Consider the following 20,695-nt stretch of genomic DNA (forward strand, 5'->3'; position numbering starts at 1 on the left):
CCTCACGCTGTGCTCGTATCACAGAGTAATCAAACATCTGATGCACGCTTTATCGCGGGATCTATCATTATCGGATTATGTAACAAGTCGCGATAAACTTTATTCATCACGATTCATGGCCACTTTTGCACCCGAAATCAAAATTCATAATCTGGAATATTACATTCATATGCAGATCGTGAAGCTTCAGTAATAAGAATGCACAAAAAGTGACCGAAAATCGAAATTCATCATTTCGACTTCATGATAACGATCGCATCGCGGCCGCACATGCCGAGAGATCCATTATTCGCGGAGCATGGTTTGTTATGAATGCTTGACGACAAAATTCTATCGTTGTTGCTATGATCGCGCGATGCCTTCCAACCGCGACACATTTGGGATCCTATCATGATCACTAGATTTCCATCCTTGATCAGGCCGAGATATTTGAAACTTGAAACTTTTTCTATAGTTTACAACCAACTCGGGATGCGAAGGTACTCTGAGCTGAGGAGTGTGGAATATCATGTATTTTGTCTTGCTGAGATTTAACGACAGCAAATTCTCGTTGAAGAAACCGTATAACAACTCCATATCGCTTTTCATTCGACGAATCAATTCGCAAACATCCCTGGCTTTATACGACAGAGATGTGTCATCCGCGAATAGACGTGGCTTACCGTTCAACTTGAGGTTTGGCAGGTCATTAATGTATATTAGAAATAAAAGTGGGCCCAGGTTGCTACCCTGAGGAACGCCTACTCGAACTGGTGACAGAGAACTTCTTGATCCATTCACAGAAACGAACTGCTGGCGATCTGATAAGTAACTTTTAATTAGAGCATTGCAGGTTCCTCGTACACCATAGAACTCAAGTTTTTTTAACAGCATGTCATGATTAATTGTATCGAACGCCTTCTTCAGGTCTAGGAAAAGCACTCCAGTAATTCTTCGTGTATCCATAGCCTCGTAGATATCATCAACTAGCTCGTTAGCTGCAGTGAGCGTGCTGGACCCCAGTCGAAAACCAAACTGGTTGTCGTATAAAACATGACGGTCTCGTAGATAGTGCAGTAATCTATCCACCAGTAGCTTTTCTAGAATTTTGCTGAGCACAGAGAGAACTGAAATGGGTCGATAGTTATTCACATCCTTCCGACTGCCGGCCTTGTGTATAGGTGTAACCTTTGCTACTTTTAGAAAATCTGGAAAATATCCGCTTTCCACACACTCGTTGAACATATCTCGGAGTAGTATTGAGAAGATTTGATGGTGGGTCTTGACGAACGCTGCAGTAATTCCATCCGGTCCAGCACTTTTTCTAGTATCCAGTTCCTTTATTTTCAGGACAACTTCTTCTGTAGTAGCAGGACGCAGGAAAAGAGAGTTTGGTATCCTTTGAAGAGTGCTATATTTGTTTACATCCATGCCACTCGACAAAGATGAAGCAAGCTGGGGTCCGATGGAAGAGAAGAAGTCGTTGAAGTGGTTTGCGACGTCTACTCCGGCTGAAGTATCCTGGCCATTGATTTGAAGAATCACATCATCGTTCGATTTATCACTTTTCCCGATTGTTCGGTTGAGATTCTTCCACATTTCTTTTTGGGTATTTCCGTTGAACAAGGTCAAATAGTATTCACGTTTAGCCTTCTCTTTTTCCTTCTGCGCGTGCCTTGAAACGTGCTGTAGCATCCGTTGCGCTTCATTGTCGGTAGGGTGTCTACGAACCCTTCTGACGTAATTTTCTTTCAACCGTATCCATTTCCACAAGTTAAAAGTCATCCATGGACAGTAGCCCTTGATCCTAGCCTTCACTGTAACAACTTTCGAGAACCTATCCCGACACTGTTTATACGATTGAATAGCGTATTTTAGTTTTTCTTCTGCGTTTCCCATTGGCAAATGGTTCATGGAAGCAATAAAGGCATTGTTGAGCTGCGTGTGATTTATTACAGTGGTCTGAAGCACTTTTTCTGATACGGGTTAGAGATGGTCGGGTTTCGGGTTTTCAGACCCGAAACCCGAACCCGACGGGTACGGGTCGGGTTCGGGTTTGAAAATTCAAAATAAAATCGGGTTCGGGTCGGGTCCGGGTTTTAAAAATTCCAAAACTTTCGGGTTCGGGTCGGGTCGGGTTTGAATAAAGCCGGGTTCAAGTCGGGTTTTGGTACCAGTGCAGAAAATTTGGTACATAAAAAATGCTTGATTTATCATGCACATTACATTTGATAATTATTTTTGAACTTGGGTTTTAGTCGGGTTTCATGAGAAATATTTTTTTCGGGTTCGGGTCGGGTCCGGGTTTGACGAAAATTTTTTTCTCGGGTTCGGGTCGGGTACGGGTTTTGAAATTTGAAATTTTTCGGGTACGGGTCGGGTTCGGGTCTGTAAAATCTGAAACCCGACCATCTCTAATACGGGTTTCAGCAACGAAAATGTGGATAGGACATAGCAGTGGTCACTTATATCACAAACTACAGTTTCATTAACCACACAGGACTGTAAAGCCTCTGAACATATTACGTGATCTAGTATATTGTTGCTTGCCAATCTGGTTGCGTAAGAATTGGTAGGAATAAAGTTGTAGCATTGCAACAGGTTTAGATATTCGTGCACAGTATTACAGGTAGGTAAGTTTATTGGGATATTTACGTCCCCTACAATCGTACAAGCGTAGGACTTCGACGATGCTAGCATGGTCTCTAACTTAGAGAAGAAATCATGCATGTTGTAGGACGGAGGTCGATAAACGGCGTGCAGAAAAAACGGTGAACCAGCGACGTCCAGGTGTATTTGAAGATGGTGGAAGCCGTTGCAGGGCTCGTTCGAAATTTCCTTGTATGCAATTGATTCCCTGACATAAATAACCAATCCACCTCCTTGGGCATCATCACGGCATGAGAAAATACTGCTATAACCACTAATTGAATAAATCCCTATACGATTTTCTTTAACCCAGGTTTCACCTATCACCAAAACATCAATGTTTCCAGAAAACGTTGACAAAACTTCCTTAATTCTATCTAGCTTACTCAGTTGATTCATTCCCCGTATATTTAACTGCAAAACTTTTAATTTATAGCGACTGGTAATAACACTTTGGTTTTTATTTAATTCACTAAAATCGTTGTAAAAATAATTCATCATTTCAAGAAACTTCAAAGCTATCTGCAATTGATAACAAGAGAGTAATGTTCATGCACTATGAGTAACGTACCAAGGTTTTTGTCTTGGTTAAGTCATACAACTCCTGCTTGCTAGTTATTTGAACGACAGAGGATTTGTCGCATCGTTTCATTAGTATTTTTCCATGCCTACCTAACCAGATATACTTCATTCCTAAGATGTCCTGTTTTTCCTTCGCTTCTCGCAGAACTTCCCTAGTATATGTTGTCATTGCATCTCGAATGGTTACTTTATTTGTTACTCCAGAAAAACACACTGCAATCGTCGATGCCAACAGAGTACCATACCTCTGCTTATCCTCAAAGAAATTTTCCTTGGCTGCATCAGACTTAAAGATGACAGCTATGGGTGGACACGAACTAGTAGATGCGACGCGTAACCGCTTAGCCGTAACAACATCCTCCCTTCTCACCGTGCAACGAATCATTCTGCCGATACTGAACACAACTTCCATAACATTCTCAGACTCCCTCGCAGGTATCCCGAGGATGACTGCGTGTTTAGAGATGGACGATCGATTCATTTTTTCCACTGCCATTTCAAGGTGTTTGATTCTTGACGAATGTTCTTTATGTTTTCCATGCCAAGCCTCGATTGTCTTCGATGTAGTATCAGACTTCAATTTTAACCCAGCAATATCCTCTCGCATTTCACCGAAAGCAGCTTGAATGGTATCGAATTGTTTCCCCAAAAACTCTTGCGATTTCTCAATCTGTCTATTAGTATCGATGAGCTCGGCCATCTGCTGTTGTAGATGCTGGAATATATTGCGCAACGAAGCCGATTCTTGCCTGCACTCCCGTATAACCGTTCCCAATTCTCGAAGTTCATTCATAATATCACCCTGGTTGTGTTGCAAACTGGATGATCGGTTACTCAGATCAGCACACTCCATACAACAGAAGAAAGGTTTTTTTCTTGCTGTTTTGACTGCTTTCCCGAGTATCCCCTTGCATTGGAAATGCGTGTACCGACCGCATTGTTTACACCCGATTATTTTGGATGGATCGGTTTCACTATTTTTGCAGATAGAACACACATATGCAGTAGCGATCATAGTTGCAGCAGACATGCAGGTAGGCAAGCAATTTGTGGATTTTCGATATAATGCCGGTTAGGTATTGACCGACAGCACAAGCTGTAACAATACTTGTACCCAGATAGAGCTTTCAAACGCCTGATGCCTCTGGACAATTGTTTTGCTTCATCTATGGCGTACCGTAAATTGAGTGGCTACTAGTTTCATAAACGGAAATACCTTGAAATTGGTAATGTAGTGCATTCCATAGGATATCCAACGGTGCGGACCCGCAGCTGCTTTGAAGTATCGTCCTTCGGGCTATAATGCAGCAATTATCAAGTAAGTTTTCACAGCTTTTAAACAGATTTTTTGCTGACGTATCTCAAGGACAAACAAGCACCATCACTCAATCACTCGAATTGACTACAGAGAACCGTAGATAGACTACAATTAGACCTATTTGCATGCGGAAAACAATGATTGCCTCCAGAAACTAATACTACATCGAACAGGAGTAGGAGAAGTCAAGTTATGAGTAAATCGAGGCATGAGCGAATGAGTTTATCAAATTTCCCTAGAAATAGTTTTGAGAGACCTACTCATGCACACATGGGGGAATATGAGTTTATGAAGTGCACAGAGATTCCACACAGGTAAAACATGTGATTACATTTTATCTACAGCTCATAGAACTCAAGGCCTGACTTTTGCCAGGTTTCTGGAGCTAACCATTGTATTCCGCGTGCAAATAACTCTCATTGTTGCCCGTCTATGGTTCTCTGAAGTCAAGGCATGACTTCGCTTGGGTCATGACATTTTCCTAAGAATAGTTGTGCTCTCATTGACACATGATAGATTATGAGTTTATGTAGTGCACAGAGGTTCTGCATAGGTAAAACATGTGATTACACAATGAACTCAAGGCCTGACTTCAGCCAGGCCATCCCGGGTACTCAGGCATCTGGTCGAGGCTTTTACTAACTCCTGTTTGATGTAGTATTGGTTTCTGGAGGCAATCGTTGTTTTCCGCATGCAAATAAGTCCAATTGTAGTCCATCTACGGTTCTCTGCAGTCAAGGCATGACTTCGCTTCGTTTATCAAATTTTCCTAGGAATAGTTGTGAGAGACCTGTTCCCTGACAAATGATGGAATGTTAGTTCATGTAGTCAATAGAGATTCTACACTGCCAAAACATGTGATTACAGTTCATCAACAGCTCATAGAACTCAAGGCCTGACTTCAATCAAGATGTCCCGTGTATTCAGAAGTCTAGTCGAGGAATTCACTTGTAGTATTGGTTTCTGGAGCTAACCATTGTTTTCCGCGTGCATAAAACTCTCATTGTTGTCCGTCTATGGTTCTGTGAGAAGTCAAGACATGACTTCGCTCAGGTCATCAAATTTTCCTAGGAATAGTTGTGCGAGACCTTTTTTGACACAAGATAGAATATGAGTTCATGTAGTGCACAGAGGTTCCACATAGGTAAAACATGTGATTACAGTTTATCTACAGCTCAATGAACTCAAGGCTTGACTTCAGCTAGGTCATCCCGGGTACTCAGGTATCTGGTCGAGGCTTTTACTTACTCCTGTTCGATGTAGTATTGGTTTCTGGAGCTAACCGTTGTTTTCCGCATGCAAATATGTCTAATTGTAGTCCATCTACGGTTCTCTGTAGTCAAGCTATGACTTCAATCAGATCGTCCAAAATTTATACTGCTCATTGATATAAAAACATTATACAGTTGTTCAAGTATTGGTGCAAATAGAAGCGATAAAAATAATTGAAAATTATCCTTATTAATACCTGATTATTTCGAGTGTTCATGTTTTGTAAGGGTGGATTCGGACAATCCATCGAGATATTCAGGAAATATTAATAGTACTACAAGGGCAACACATGTTCAAAAATTGTGTCCGATGACCTATGGGTTCAATAAGGGAATAATATCTAATGTTTAATTTCATTTGAAAACAAAAAAATAGAAGGGTTCAGAAATGTTGAATTCCTCAGAAACTCAAAAGAAACCTATCGGAAAATCTCAAATTTGAACCTGTAGCAACATCAACTATCGTTGGGCAACGAAATGTGCAAACTCCCATTGAAAAACTTCGTTGATAAGAAAGTTATGGGGGTGCAAATCGTACTTGGCCTTATTTATGCCCGACTTGACTCAGTGACCCACCGGCCTTCCTCCGTCCAGAAGTCCAAGAAAATGTTGATCCCGTATATTTCCAAAACCAGTGAATCAAAATTCACCCATCGCGCAACAATAATGACTTTGTCGCAACCTGAATTTGTTGCGACATTCTACCGAATGCGACATAGATTTGTCCCAACTTGAAAAGAATAGGACAAAGATTGCGCACCACGAGTTTAGTGATTTTTAAGGCTTGTATTGTTATTTTCGAGCGGAAGCTTCGAGACGGTAAACACCGCAACGCTGCTGAAGATGTATCATCAAAAAGTTTGGATTTTGGGTTGGTAATAATTGATTATTCACGAGTTGAAAAGTACGCAACAAATTCAGGTTCCGTTTTGTCTGCAACAAAAATTTTCGAGATCATGTTATTATCTGTTACCAGTTGGGATAAAGAGTAATCGCCGCGTCTTCTTTGTTGCTTGTTTTCTGCCTCTTTTGTCTGACAATTCTCTTCACTGTCCAAAACTATAGTGTTGTGCGAGTTTGTGTTCAAAATTTGTTTGAATTCTGTTGAGAAATGGGCTCTTGACAATTTTTTGAACTTTTATTTTTTACCTGGGGTCAAACGGGTTGAAAAGATCAAGAAGCGATCTTGCCATACTTTTGTATTTACGTCAAGCCTTGTAATCGCTTTATTGAACATCATCGAATCATCTTAAGAAGTTATTTGTAAGTTGAAGCTACCAATAATCCCAGTAATTCCCGATTCATTTGCGATTTTATCTCCAAATGATCATGATTCGCGTGTAATTACTTAATTCGCGACTCTAAAGTCGGGCAGCCCATAAATCAAATTAAAATCAGATACGATGATAAGCAAAGAACCGCCCAACAATGTGTTAAGAGTAACGACGACAACCGGGCCGACGACGCACGACACGGCCAACCAACAATAATAATGCAGCAGTCAGTGTGCGCCTGGATGGTGTTGCTACAAAGTCATAATTCAATTTCCTACACTCTGCAAAACGGGCAGTAATTATGTGGGATTTAATAGCATGTTCTCGTGATCAATTGCCTCAATTTTCTCCGCGGCCTGTGAGAGCTATAGTGGCGGCTGTAGTCTTGAGGTGGCGGCGGCTCGAGACATCGGTATGTGGGGGGTTGTTCGTGGCATAGGACGATAATTCTATGTTTTATGTGATATGTTACACGTCTTCGGGTTTTACCGGCACGCAGGTCGGACAGGGAGATTGAGACGCACACCCGGAACAGACGACGCAGAGAACAACGCTTGGAGCTTAGCTACTGTAAAGCGATCGTGCAAATTGCTGATCGTGAGGAGATAGCTGAAAGTCGGGAGGCGTTTACTATTTGTAAAATGAAAGGTAATTATGATGCGGGATGCTTGTATGTTTGCTTTACTGGCTTTTAATGACCCACAGAGGAGAGGACTCAGAAATGTGATTAGTTGACCAACGGGTCTGGCTGGGAAAGGAAGTGGAACAATTTGTTTCGTTGCTATAAAAATGTAAGCTAAGTCATTTACTTATGTAAGCCATGTAAACGTAATTTACCCTTTTATGAAGATTTCACTGCGTTTCATTGCGGCTTTGGTCAACGTTCGCACGCATTTCTAAGCCACTGAAGAACTGCCTTTCATTTTCAATGACCTATGTGCCATAAAGAGCGAATCAACAATCGAATACATGTTCTCCCTCTATTGATTCAACAATGCCAAGCTATCACCTATTTTCATCCAACTGAATTTAGGACTCCACATGTGACCAATGCCATACAGAGTTCAGTAATGCAACATATCATTTGCAGCAAATTTTCATTGATTGATTGTAAGTACCATCATTCAGTCTTCTCGGAGCAAAACAAAGCCTGTGTATCTATAAAATTCCAAACGGGCATGCAAGTACCGATAATACATACATATACGGTACATGTGTTAAAATAACTACTTGTTATAATCACGAGCTCTGTACTCGGAACAGAGATGAGCTTTGTTTCTGATGCCTCGTTATGTAAACTAGAACAGTTTGGCATTATTGGGTTTCTCATTAATGTTTAGACTACACTGTGATAATTTGAGAATCCACTGAATCATCATTTTCCAGCGAAATTTCACACTAATCAAATTTATTTTGTTTACCTGTTGTGCATCCGACGCCTCTGTCATGAACTCAACCGAACTTGTGCACGCCAGCCGCTGCGAAGTCGTGTGCGAAATTCGACTGTGATGGTAATGAATTTCGGTCGAGTCTAAATGGGTGCAAATGTCGCAAATTACGGAACGCGATAAGGGTAGGGGGAGCCAAGCCTAGCGTTACGTATACGTCTGTTTCGATTCAATTGAAGTTTCAGACTCGGAACCGGAATGAAAACGCATTACAAACTACCAAATTATGCAAGTGCAATCACTAATCAAAGCCAATACATTTATACCATCAACCTTTATCTTTTTTTCCAGACTGAACAATTTGCAGTATTATGGGCACTTTTCACCGTGATTGTGCTGGGAAACTCGGCCGTGCTGGTCACGCTGCTGCTGAACAAGAACCGCAAATCCCGAATGAACTTCTTCATCAAGCAGCTGGCGATTGCAGGTACACATTTGCATGCATTTTCAACTTTCTTTATTCACGCTAAAACCATGTAAGACCTCTAAAAATATGTATGTCCTGCAAAACTTTCAGACCCCACCAATTGTGTACACATTTATAAAATCAGCTCTTAACATTCTTCTGATTGTTAAATATAGGTGCGGAGGTAACTAGTACACCAAGCCAGGTTGTTGTTCAAAAATCAATGCAAATGTTACTAGGGTATTGGTTCCCTTATTAAGCATGTGAATCCCATTTTCATCCTACAAAAAAAAAACCCAGATTAATCCACCTAGTGGTGATAGTGCCTTTCTCATCGAATATGTACTCATGATCTTTCCTTCGATATTAGTCGACATGCTCGAAATCCTGGGAACACTTTAGATTAGATAAGCAATTTTATTTTAACAATACACCCACTTGTGAAACTTATTGATGGCATATATTCCGATGTTATGTTCAACGACAAAACATAGCTGAACAATATCAAACCTCTCAGTTGAATGCTTGACCAGCTTAACATTATTCACAACCACAGATCACTTGACGATCTTCGACCAAGTTTTCTTTAGCACACTTTAAGCTTTATTGTATCATCCTTGGTAACACGATTCATGTAAAATTTTACCTCCTTGTGAGAAAAATGGAAAAAAAACGAATTTTTCCATTCAAATTTCAATTGCAATGAGAAGAGCGAGGGCTCATCCAGCCGCACCCAAATTTTAAGCAGTAATTTTAGACGCAACAGGAAATTGAAAAAAAAATCGGTGTTGATGCGATCAAATCATAATTTTCCCCCGATGATCCATCCCACTATATATAAATACAGCAGGAATCTGAAATGGTGCGATTTGATGAGCTCGCCTTGGTCACAATTTTGTTCTCTTGCATATATGAATACTTTGGCCATTTCTTGACTTTTAATCTTATCCAAAGTTTACCAGACTATCAAAAAGCCACGATTTGAATAATCGCTAGAATTGATTTTGTTCACTTTCTTTACTCCGCTACTTGATGTGCCGCAGGCATTTGACATGCCGCATGCACCCGGAACCAGTTTCAAATCACTACCGGTACACACTTAGAAATTCTGAAATTTCCACGAAACGGAATCACCAAAACACGTAAACGTTTTCAAGACTGAATCACAAATTGGACTCAATTTTACGCGCATCAAGTAAGTGCTGGTTGGTTGCGTTAGACGTCAACAAATTCGTTTCACCAGAAACGTAGAACCAGTATCACGTTCATCAGCCACAATCTAACTCGGTGAAATAGCCGAGAGGTAAGCGACGTGGCTCACGATCAGCAAATCCTGAGTTCAAATCCCATGCATGACAATATTTTTCTTTTCTATGTTTTATCTGTCAAATAGGTTCTAGCGATTGCTAGACGCTAAGAAAAAATAAGTTTTATTTTGGGGTGTCTTGAAAGACGTAAATTTACATGTTATAACCTCTAAATTTGAGTTTTTGAAGATGCTCGTATATATCAGGTTCAGGACACTTAAAAATACATGATATTTTCTAGGTGTGTAGTTTCTGATGTGATCTGAGGCTGTTTTCTTGCTAATCGTTCGGCAAGTTATTGAAAAAGCCGCGATTTTATGTGTGGCATGCATGATTTTGGTTCACTTTCATATTTAACCACTTTCAGTGAAACACCCGCAACTCTATTAACAGTCTTAGATGTGGATTGAGACTATTTTCAGATTATCAAAAAGCCGCTATTGTTTGGTTCCATTCTATATTATACCCTCTTTTTGGGGTTGGGGGTGGGAGTTTTTGTTGCTGGTGGGTAGATGGTGATTGTGGAAATAGTTTCCAGTTCTGGAACACTACCGGTTCTCCCAAATATGATCTGAGACTTTCTGCTGGCTAACTGTTCAGTAGGTTATTGAAAAAGCCGCGATTTGATGTGTCCCATGCATAGGTTCGGTTCACTTCTGTATTTGACCACTTATGACTGAACACTCAAAATCGGTTCCCGGACACTAACTGTTGTCTCGAATATGGTCTAAGGCTATTTTCTTGCTAGCCGTTCATCAGATCACCAAATAAATCATTTGACATGTGACATGTATTGGTTTACATCTGACCTTTTCCGACGGGATACCCGGAATCGGTTCCATAACACACTGATTTGGTCTGAGTCTATTTTCTTGCCAATTGTTTATCATGTTAAAGCCTGTATCCGCAATAATTGGGACACAGAAGTACGGCTGTAGCTCTGTTATGAATCGGTAAAATTGGCCAAATAATTGACTGAGAACACTTTGGTGTATGTTTATTATTTGTGGCAAATTTCATAAAAATCGATGCACTATTTTTAACTGTGGATAAAAAAAAAACCGACGTGGTTTTAAGCATTTTGTACAATCATAACCAATTTTCGCATAATACATAGATGGTTCTTTTACGCTACAGTTCAAAACTCTGTGATAATAAATATGAAATTTCGTTAGCAGTTATAATACTTATAGAGACACTTTCTTGCAAAATTTCATCAACTTTTATCAATTGGTTTGAAAGCTAGTGGTATGGAAAGAGGTGAGTGTTAGTGAAAATTTTTCGTGCTTTTCATGTGCAATGTTTGCCTATTCATAACTTTTGGATTTCTCTGCCAATTTTCATGAAATTTTCACAAAAGGTAGTTGATGATGTGTATATTATGCCTGCGAAATTTGATGATTATTGATATAGTACTTTCAATAGTACAATCGAAACAATAAAGGGTGCTGGCTAATTGCTGCCTGTGAGGCTTAAATCACGTTCAGTCCTAATACATGTTTCGATTATAAAATAGTTGGTAGCGCATCGATTTTTTTGAAATTTTGCCTATGCAACAGATGTAGATTGAGAGGTTTGTGTTCAAAAGTTACAGCGCTGACAAGCAAAACTAGGGGCTGTACAAAATTCAATGGCGCACATTCTACTCTTTCATTGCTACAACATAAAGTACTGCACCGACTCACATGAAATTTCATATGTGAAATGAACACAACTTAAGATGTTATTAGACCAAGTTTGAGCAATTTCAATGTATCTATTGCAGAGTTACAGCTGTATTTCTGTGTCCCGATTATTGCGGATACAGGCTTTATCTGAAAAGCCGTGATTTGAGGTTTCGCATGCATGGGTTTGGTTCACTATTTTATTTGGCCACTCCCGGCGGGACACCCGGAACCGGTTCCGGAACACTACCGGTTCAGAGATAGTTTGAGACTATTTTCATGATAACCGTTCATCAAGTTATCAAAAAAGCCACGGTTTGATGTGTCGCTTGCATGGGTTTGGTTCACTTTTATATTTGGCCACTTCTGCCGGGACACCCGGAACCCGTTTTGGAACACTACTGATTCAGATATGGTCTGAGATTATTTTCTTGCTAACCATTCATTAGATTATCGAAAGCGCCGCGGTTTGATATGTCGCATGTATGGGTTTGATTCACTTCAATATTTAACCACTTCCGGCGGGACACTCAGAACCGGTTCTGGAACACTACCGGTTCAGATATGGTTTGAGACTGTTTTCTTGGTTACCATTCATTAGGTAATCAAAAAAGCCGCGGTTTGATATGTAGCACGCATGGGTTCGGTTCACTTTTATATTTGGCCACTTCCGGCGGAACACCCGGAACCGGTTCCGGAACACAACCGGATCAGATATGGTCTGAGACTATTTTCTTGACAACCTTTCATTAGGGTTTCAAAAAAGCCGCGCTTTGATGTGTCATATGCATGGGTTTGGTTCACTTTTATATCTGGCCCTTTCCGGCGGGACACTCAGAACCGGTTCCGGAACACTACCGATTCAGATATGGTTTGAGACTATTTTAATGAAAACCGTTCATCAAGTTATCGAAAATGCCGCAATTTGATATGTCGCATGTATGGGTTTGTCGCATTTTCATGTCTGACCCCTTTCAGGGGTACCGGTCCGGAACACCTATATGGCCATAACTCCGGAACGGCTGAACGGATCCGAACCATTTTCAATAGGAAACAATGGGACCAGAATCCGCGTCGAATGAGCCGTCGGTCGTTAAAATCGGTTGATATTTACTATCTAAAAGTGAGGTGACCTTTTTTTGTACACATACACACACACATACATACACACACACACACACATACACACACACAGACATCATCTCAACTCGTCGAGCTGAGTCGATTGGTATATGAAACTTGACTCTCCGGGGGCTCTATCGAAATTTCATTTTTGGAGTGAACATATAGCCTTTCGGTACACCTTGGTGTACGAGAAAGGCAAAAAACAAAGGATTGGAGCGGTGTTTGTTTTGTTTCTAATTTTTGTATTTTTTGATAGAAGTGAGCACCCATGAAAACAAAAAGAACGGAATCAATCGGTGCCGTAATCGCTTGTTTTCGAATAGGATGAACATGGGAGCGTGAGATTACTGATGGCACACATACCTTATTTTGTGGACGCAATAGCTGTTCTTGTGAATGTGGCACTGTAATGCACTTATGCGTAGGTCTTATACATATTTCAGTGCTGAGCGGTTTTAGTGTGTTAATGTCTATTAGAGTGTCTATCCCGGGACAATAATTCCCGAAATTTCGTCAATTTTGGGATTTTCCTCCCAAGTAACAATTTTAATTTTATCAATGTTTTTAGCGATTCAAAAATCCTAAACATAAAACCATTAATGCCGACTTGAAAATGCTCTCGAGTTCTTGTATGCCTCAATAAGCCCACGTTCTGGCTAGTTGGCCCAGTCTTATTAGGGTCTACAGGACTTCGTATGCAAACCGGCTTAGGATTTCGGGTTGTATCATAGTTTTATCAACCTTCTGAATAAAACCATCTTCTGACTTGTCAAATAACTGTTTTGATTATTTTTCACTCTCAATGTTCGATCGTCAGAATAAATTATGCTTGGTTGTTTATCCAGCCATCAACTGGAAAGATGCAGATATGGAATTCAGGTTTTTTTTTTTTCCTATTAATACGTGTCAGGAGACATGCCACGGTAAATTTGTGGTGAATGTGACTGTGCTAATGACAGAAACTAAGTGCGCCACACAAACTATGCATAATTTGGAAGTTAAATGCATTTAATTTACTCGGTGGAATTGGTTTTTTCAACACAGCGTAGTTTAAAATACATTAATATGTAATTTTTCTGACAAAATAAAATTACGGAAACGTGTTGTATGGTTTAATTTGATCTTAAGCTGTACGTGAAATCATAAAATTTAGTTGTGATTTTTCTGTATTTACATGAATTATTCCGGCCAGGCGACATATTTTTCTTGTAAAACTCTGTGTTCCTGATGATTCCTCCAATAGGGCTAACACTCCTGAGGTGGTCATAACTGAGCACATGATAGAACTAGCGGTTTTATCACAGCATTTTTTTTGGTTTATGTTACGGCCACGAAATCTTTTGTTGGTTTTATGCATTGCCCCACAGTTTTGTGTATTTGTTTACAAAAAAAAATCTCTCCGACAACAACCGCAAATGCAAGTTTTATTGAAATGGTATATAATAAGTGATAAAACCAATTCATGTCTACTTGCAAGTCTTTAACTGAAGATGTTTATAGCAGAAGTTATATGATAGTTTTATGGAACGCCAAAGGTTCGAAGCAAAATACTATCACATAAAACTAATTTAGAACAACTAGCTTTTTCACATGCTCGTATAAAACCAGGATAAAACATGAATAAACCTTCAAGGCATGCTGATTGTTACTTGGGCCTAATTCCGGGATTTGAATTTTGATTTCCCGGAGTTCCCGGGAATCCCAGGATGTATAATTTCATGCCCATTATTATCGTTAAATTTCAAGAATTATCGATGGAGCATGAGGACGATTCAGTTTTTGTTGAAGTACATCGAAGTAGTCTTGAAATCAGTTAATCTAAGTAAAGCCTGTATCCGCAATAATCGGGACACAGTAATATGGCTGTAACTCTGCAATAGATACATTGAAATTGTTCAAATTTTGCCTGATAATGTCTTAAAATGTGTTCATTTCACCTGCAAAATTTCATGTGAATCGGTGAAGTACCTTTTGTTATAGCAACGAAACAGTAGAACGCGAGCAATTGAATTTTGTACAGCCCCTGATTTAGCTTGTCAGCGCTGTAACTTTTGAATTTGATAAAGAAAATGACTGAAATTTTGCACACAAACCTCTCAATCTACTCTACTTACATAGGCAAAATTTCAAAAAAAAATCGATGCACTATCAACAATTTTATAGTCGAAACATACAGGGTGTTAGGTTCGTGAGTGCAAACTTTTTGAAGGGTGATAGAGGACCATAAATGGAGAAAAAAATTATTCTACGCATATGGTCAAATCTCAACCGTTACGTAGTTATTGAACTTCCCATGTTTTTGACTCTAATTGCCTTAACTGGCCATATCTTAAAGGTGGTCAAATTTATCGCAGTTTTTTCACCCTTATTCGAGAGATTATTGAATTTTCTATCAAATGGCATCTTTGAATCAATTGGTTGAGTTAAATAACTAAGTTTTCTAGAGCAAAAAGCTTAAAAGTAGTGTGGTTTAATTTGTTTTTGTCAATTATCTTTGAAAAATGCGTAATAAATTAAAATTTTCTCTTAGGCAAATTTGTGGCCCCGGTTTCACTCTACAATTCGTTCTTTGACATCAAACTTTTATCTCTTATCGTTTCCTTGCCATTTTGATTTAAACATCGCATTTCAGATCATAAATTCGCAATTGTCAAGGAAAATACTTTTTTGCGCACTGTGCCACACATTTAAATCGAAATTGCAAGAAAACGATAAGTGCTAGAAGTTTGATGTCGAAGAACGAATTGTAGAGTGAAACAGGGGCCATAACTTTGCCAAAGAAAGAATTTTAATTTATTACGAATGTTTCAAAGATAATTGACAAAAACGAATCAAAACACACTACTTTTGAGCTATTTGTTCTAGAAAAATTAGTTAATTAACTAAACCAATCGACTCAAAGATGCCATTTGATAGAGAATTCAATAATCTTTCGAATAAGGGTAAAAAAAAACTGCGATTAGTTCGACCATTTTCAAGATATGGCCAGTTAAGGCAATAAGAGTCAAAAACATGGGAAGTTCAATAACTACGTAACGGTTGAGATTTGACCATATCCGTAGAACAATTTTTTTTCACCTTTTATGGTCCTCTATCACCCTTTAAAAAGTTTGCACTCACGAACCTAACACCCTGTATATTGGGACTGACCGTGATTTTAGCCCTTCAGACAACAATTAGTGAGCACCCCTTATTGTTTCGATTGTATTGTTGAAAATACTACACCAATAATCATCAAATTTTGCAGGCATAATATACACATAATCAACTACCTTCTGTGAAAATTTCATGAAAATTGACAGATATGTTCAAAAGTTATGAATAGGCAAACATCGCACATAAAAAACATGAAACATTTTCACTAACACTATCCCCTATCAACACCAGTAACTTTCAATCCAATTGATAGAAGTTGATGAAATTTTGCAAGAAAGTATCTCTATAAAGATCATAACTGCTCACAAAGTTTCATAATTATCCTTGTAATTATCCTCACAGAACTTTGAATTGTAGCGGAAAAGAACCATCTAGTATGAGAATGAAAATTGGTGATGATTGTACAAAATCTTAAAAACATCGTCTGTTTGTTTCTCATCCACAGTTAAAAGTAATGCATCGATTTTCATGAAATTTTGCACAAATAATAAACATACATCAAAGAGTTCTCAGTTATTTTTTGGTCAATTTTAATTGACTCAGTACAGAGTTACTGCCGTACTTTTGTGTCCCGATTATTGCGGATACAGGCTTTAGTCGTAATTTGATTGTCAGAAAAATAAATGTATTCCTTAAGTTACCGTAGAACAAGCTAGACGCGTTTTCCCTACTCTAAGAGGTTGTGGACCCAGATACAGCTAAGAGTTTTTACGGTGAGGAAACCGAGCACTATGGACTCAAAACTCGGTATAGAAAAACTGACGAACGAAAACTATCTCCAATGGTCATTCGAAGCGGAGATGTTACTGGAGCGTGAAGATCTTTGGAAGCATGTCGTGGATGCGGTTCCGGACCCGGTCACAACAGCGTGGACAGCAGGGGGCAGGAAGGCGCGTGCGACGATCGCTTTACTGGTCGAGAAACGTCAACATCCGCTGATTCGAGATGCCAAGACTGCTAGAGAAACCAGGAATCGACTCAAGGAACAGCACCAGAAAACCACCATGTGTTCAAGAGTGTCGCTCATCTGCCAAGTCTGCCCGAGCAGAAGGGAATAGCAACAGCATAATAAAATGTGTTATTTTGGAAAAATAACTGAGTAGCGGAAAGAGTTATTTTCATGTTATTTACCTAACACGTCCTGTTATAAACTTGTATGTCATAAGCGGAAAAATAACAAAAATTATAACAAAAAAATGTTCCTGGAAGACCTGTGTAATAACATGTTTTGTTAGTTTCAATAACAACTTAATAATAGCGAATTTTTAAAATATTTCAATAACAAATTTTGATATGAATACGTTATTAGTAACAAACCGAAAACAAAATTTGCTTTTTTTCTGATTCGGATAGGAACTCCTCCAAAGTCCCATATGCATTGAATGGGATACGCAACAATAGGATCTATTGTAAAATTTTTCATTCATAATTGGGACGCTCTTGTTGTCGCAAACGGTTTATTATCGAAAACAGAGAGAAACAATAGTTTTCGTTTATTTTCCAAACAACTTACGATGGAAAACCACCGTCGTTTTGAAACCCTTTATTAGGTTGTTCATTGTTTATATGATTTATTTACATTATTACCTCATTTATTGACACATTTATCCAAGTGAATCTAAGTGGGCTCGATGCAGTGAAATCAATAAAAAATAAAATGTCTAAAAATAATCAATGGAGTTCTTGATGACTTATTTTTTTACATTTTTGTCGAAAATGTGTTGTTCGTCGATGAATTCCCCAAATGTTTCATAAAATGCCTAACATTCTATTACAGAAAACAATAGGTATACTTTTCAAAGTGCTTATAAAACAAAAAGGCTGATAAGTTGGCACTGTCACAGTTAAAACGTAATGTCAGTAAGAAGAGGAACTGATGACAAAATAATATTTTCTCTTACAGTTCCTCACGGAATGCTGTGTACAACAAAAATCTCGAATGTTGTAGTTTTGATTGCAAAGCTAGTTATGTTGTAATATTAATGATCAAATATTTGTATAGTCTATGACACAATAATAACTGAACTTGTGCTACAATCAAAACATGTTATTGAAATGTAATTTAAAGAAAATATACCAAGAGCACGATCATAACAAAATAAGATTGCCCAACAGAACATGTTATGGAACGGTGATGTCTTAATAAGTTAATAATAACAAACCGAGATATAAAAACAGGTTTTGTGATTCCGTTGTTATTATTTTGATATTTTCCTCTGCTCGGGTGTGACAAGAAGCTTTCAGAGGGAGGAGACCTTGAAGCACACGTCTACGAGCTGGAAGAGCTGTTTTTAAGACTCCAAGGAGCAGGTAAAGATTTGGGAGAAGACGTTCAAGTGGCAATCCTGTTGCGGAGTCTTCCGGCTTCGTACGAAAGCGTCCGAACAGCCCTACTGGTATTGAAGGACGACGAGTTGAAGATGCCTTTTGTCAAGGGGAAAATTCTGGGCTATGCTCGGAAGCTGCAAGAAAAGTAAGTTATCGCTGGAGAATCTGCATTCAAGGTGGAAACCAACAAGCTAACTTGACCTTTCTGCGGAGCGAAAGGGCATAAGAAGAAGGACTGTCCGGCATTCAACAAATCTGGCCATCAAGACAGAGCTCAAGATAGAACCGGAAGCAAGTCTGGTAAGGATAGGTCATACGCTTTCGTTTTGGTCGCGGCTGATAGGAAAAAAGTCGACTGGATTATAGACTCCGGCGCAACGTCCCATGTGTGCTGTGACAGAAGCTTTTTCGACGGCCTGAAGCCATGCACAGAGAAGAATGTTTTCCTGGCAAACGGCAAAGAAGTCAAAGTTCAAGCAACTGGATCTGTGACAATTTTTTGCATCGATTCCAACGGTGGTCGGACAATCGTCACGCTGTCTGATATAATGTATGTTCCCGGATTGGAGATGAACCTGGTGTCAGTGAGTAAGCTGATTGAAAAAGGAGCCAACATCCAATTTGGAACGAGCGGGTGCCAAGTTCTCTTCAGGAAGAAAGTTGTTGCTGTAGCATTGAAACATGGAGGCCTGTATCGACTGAAGATCTACGACGAACGAACGCTGGCTGTCGGGCAGGACCATACGAAAGACTGCAAGCATATACGTGGCACAGACGCCTGGGACACCGCGAGGATGCAGCCATTCAGCAGATCGTCGGTAAGGACTTGGCGACTGGTATTCAGGTGCGTGACTGTGGAGTTCAAGAAGCCTGCGAACCGTGTCTCGAAGGGAAACAAACTCGAAAACCATTTGCGAAAATCACAGAAAAGAAGTCGGTTGCTGTGCTGGACCTACTACACACGGATGTTTGCGGTCCCATGGAATCGTACTCGTTAAGCGGATCCAAGTACTTCGTCACATAAATTGATGACCACAGCCGGTTCTGTGTGCTCTACTTCTTGAAGAACAAGTCAGAGCTTCCAGCGAAAATTCAAGAATATGTGGAAATGGTCAAGACGCAGCATGGACGAGTTCCGAAAGCTATTAGGTCGGATAACGGTGGAAATTTGCGAAAGTTCTACAAGCAGAACGGGATTCTAGCGCAGTGCACGACAAGTTTTTCTCCACAATCCAATGGCGTCGCAGAACGTAGAAACCGCTACTTTTCCGAAATGACAAGGTGCATGCTTGCTGATGCGAAACTTGATAATCGATTCTGGGCGGAGGCAATGAATACGGCAGTCTACCTTTAAAACGTTCTTCCTTCAAGACCCATTGATGTTACCCCACTTGAACTATGGTATGGTTACAAACCGGACATGAAGCATCTACGTGTTTTTGGATTCCAAGCTTATGTCCTCTCCTCTCCTCTTGGCGTAACGTCCTCACTGGGACAAAGCCTGCTTCTCAGCTTAGTGTTCTATGAGCATTTCCACAGTTTTTAACTGAGAGCTTCCTCTGCCAATGACCATTTTGCATGTGTATATCGTGTGGCAGGCACGAAGATACTCTATGCCCAAGGAAGTCAAGGAAATTTCCTATACGAAAAGATCCTGGACCGACCGGGAATCGAACCCGTCACCCTCAGCATGGTCATGCTGAATACCCGTGCGTTTACCGCCTCGGCTATATGGGCCCTGTGCACTCAACGTTGGATCAAGATGCCGATGTCACCATAGCACCGCGACGATCAGACCGATCTACCAGAGGAGTTCCACCACTTCGATATCCAGAAATCACCGGTGCTGTTGTTGATCTGCAAAACGAACTAATGACGTACATGGAAGAAATAAGCGGACCCGAGCGTACCAAATGGCTCACTGCGATGCAGGAAGAACTGGACACATTGGCAGAAAACCGAACTTGGGATTTGACGGAGCTACCACCCGGAAGAAAAGCTGTTGGCAATCGCTGGATTTTCAAGCGGAAAACTAACGAGCATGGAGAAGTCGTCCGCTACAAAGCTAGACTCGTAGCTCAAGGGTTTTCGCAACGTTATGGATTGGACTACGAGGAAGTTTTCTCTCCGGTTGTCAAGCAAGCTACATTTCGAACCCTGTTGGTTGTTGCCGCTCGCGAAAAACTTC

At 39.9% G+C, this 20,695-nt stretch overlaps 1 protein-coding gene across 2 annotated transcripts in view; it reads left to right on the forward strand.

The window, feature by feature from the left end:
- The window catches only part of LOC109429221 (cardioacceleratory peptide receptor-like), a 346,376-nt gene that overhangs the window by 272,071 nt on the left and 53,610 nt on the right, over window positions 1–20,695 (forward strand). For both annotated transcript variants that reach the window (XM_062856330.1, XM_062856331.1), the window contains one exon: window positions 8,813–8,948. In XM_062856330.1, the coding sequence (XP_062712314.1) occupies window positions 8,813–8,948 (136 nt within the window). The remainder of the gene's footprint in view (window positions 1–8,812; window positions 8,949–20,695) is intronic.

Source organism: Aedes albopictus, chromosome 3 (assembly GCF_035046485.1).
Source record: "Aedes albopictus strain Foshan chromosome 3, AalbF5, whole genome shotgun sequence".
NCBI lineage: Eukaryota > Metazoa > Arthropoda > Insecta > Diptera > Culicidae > Aedes > Aedes albopictus.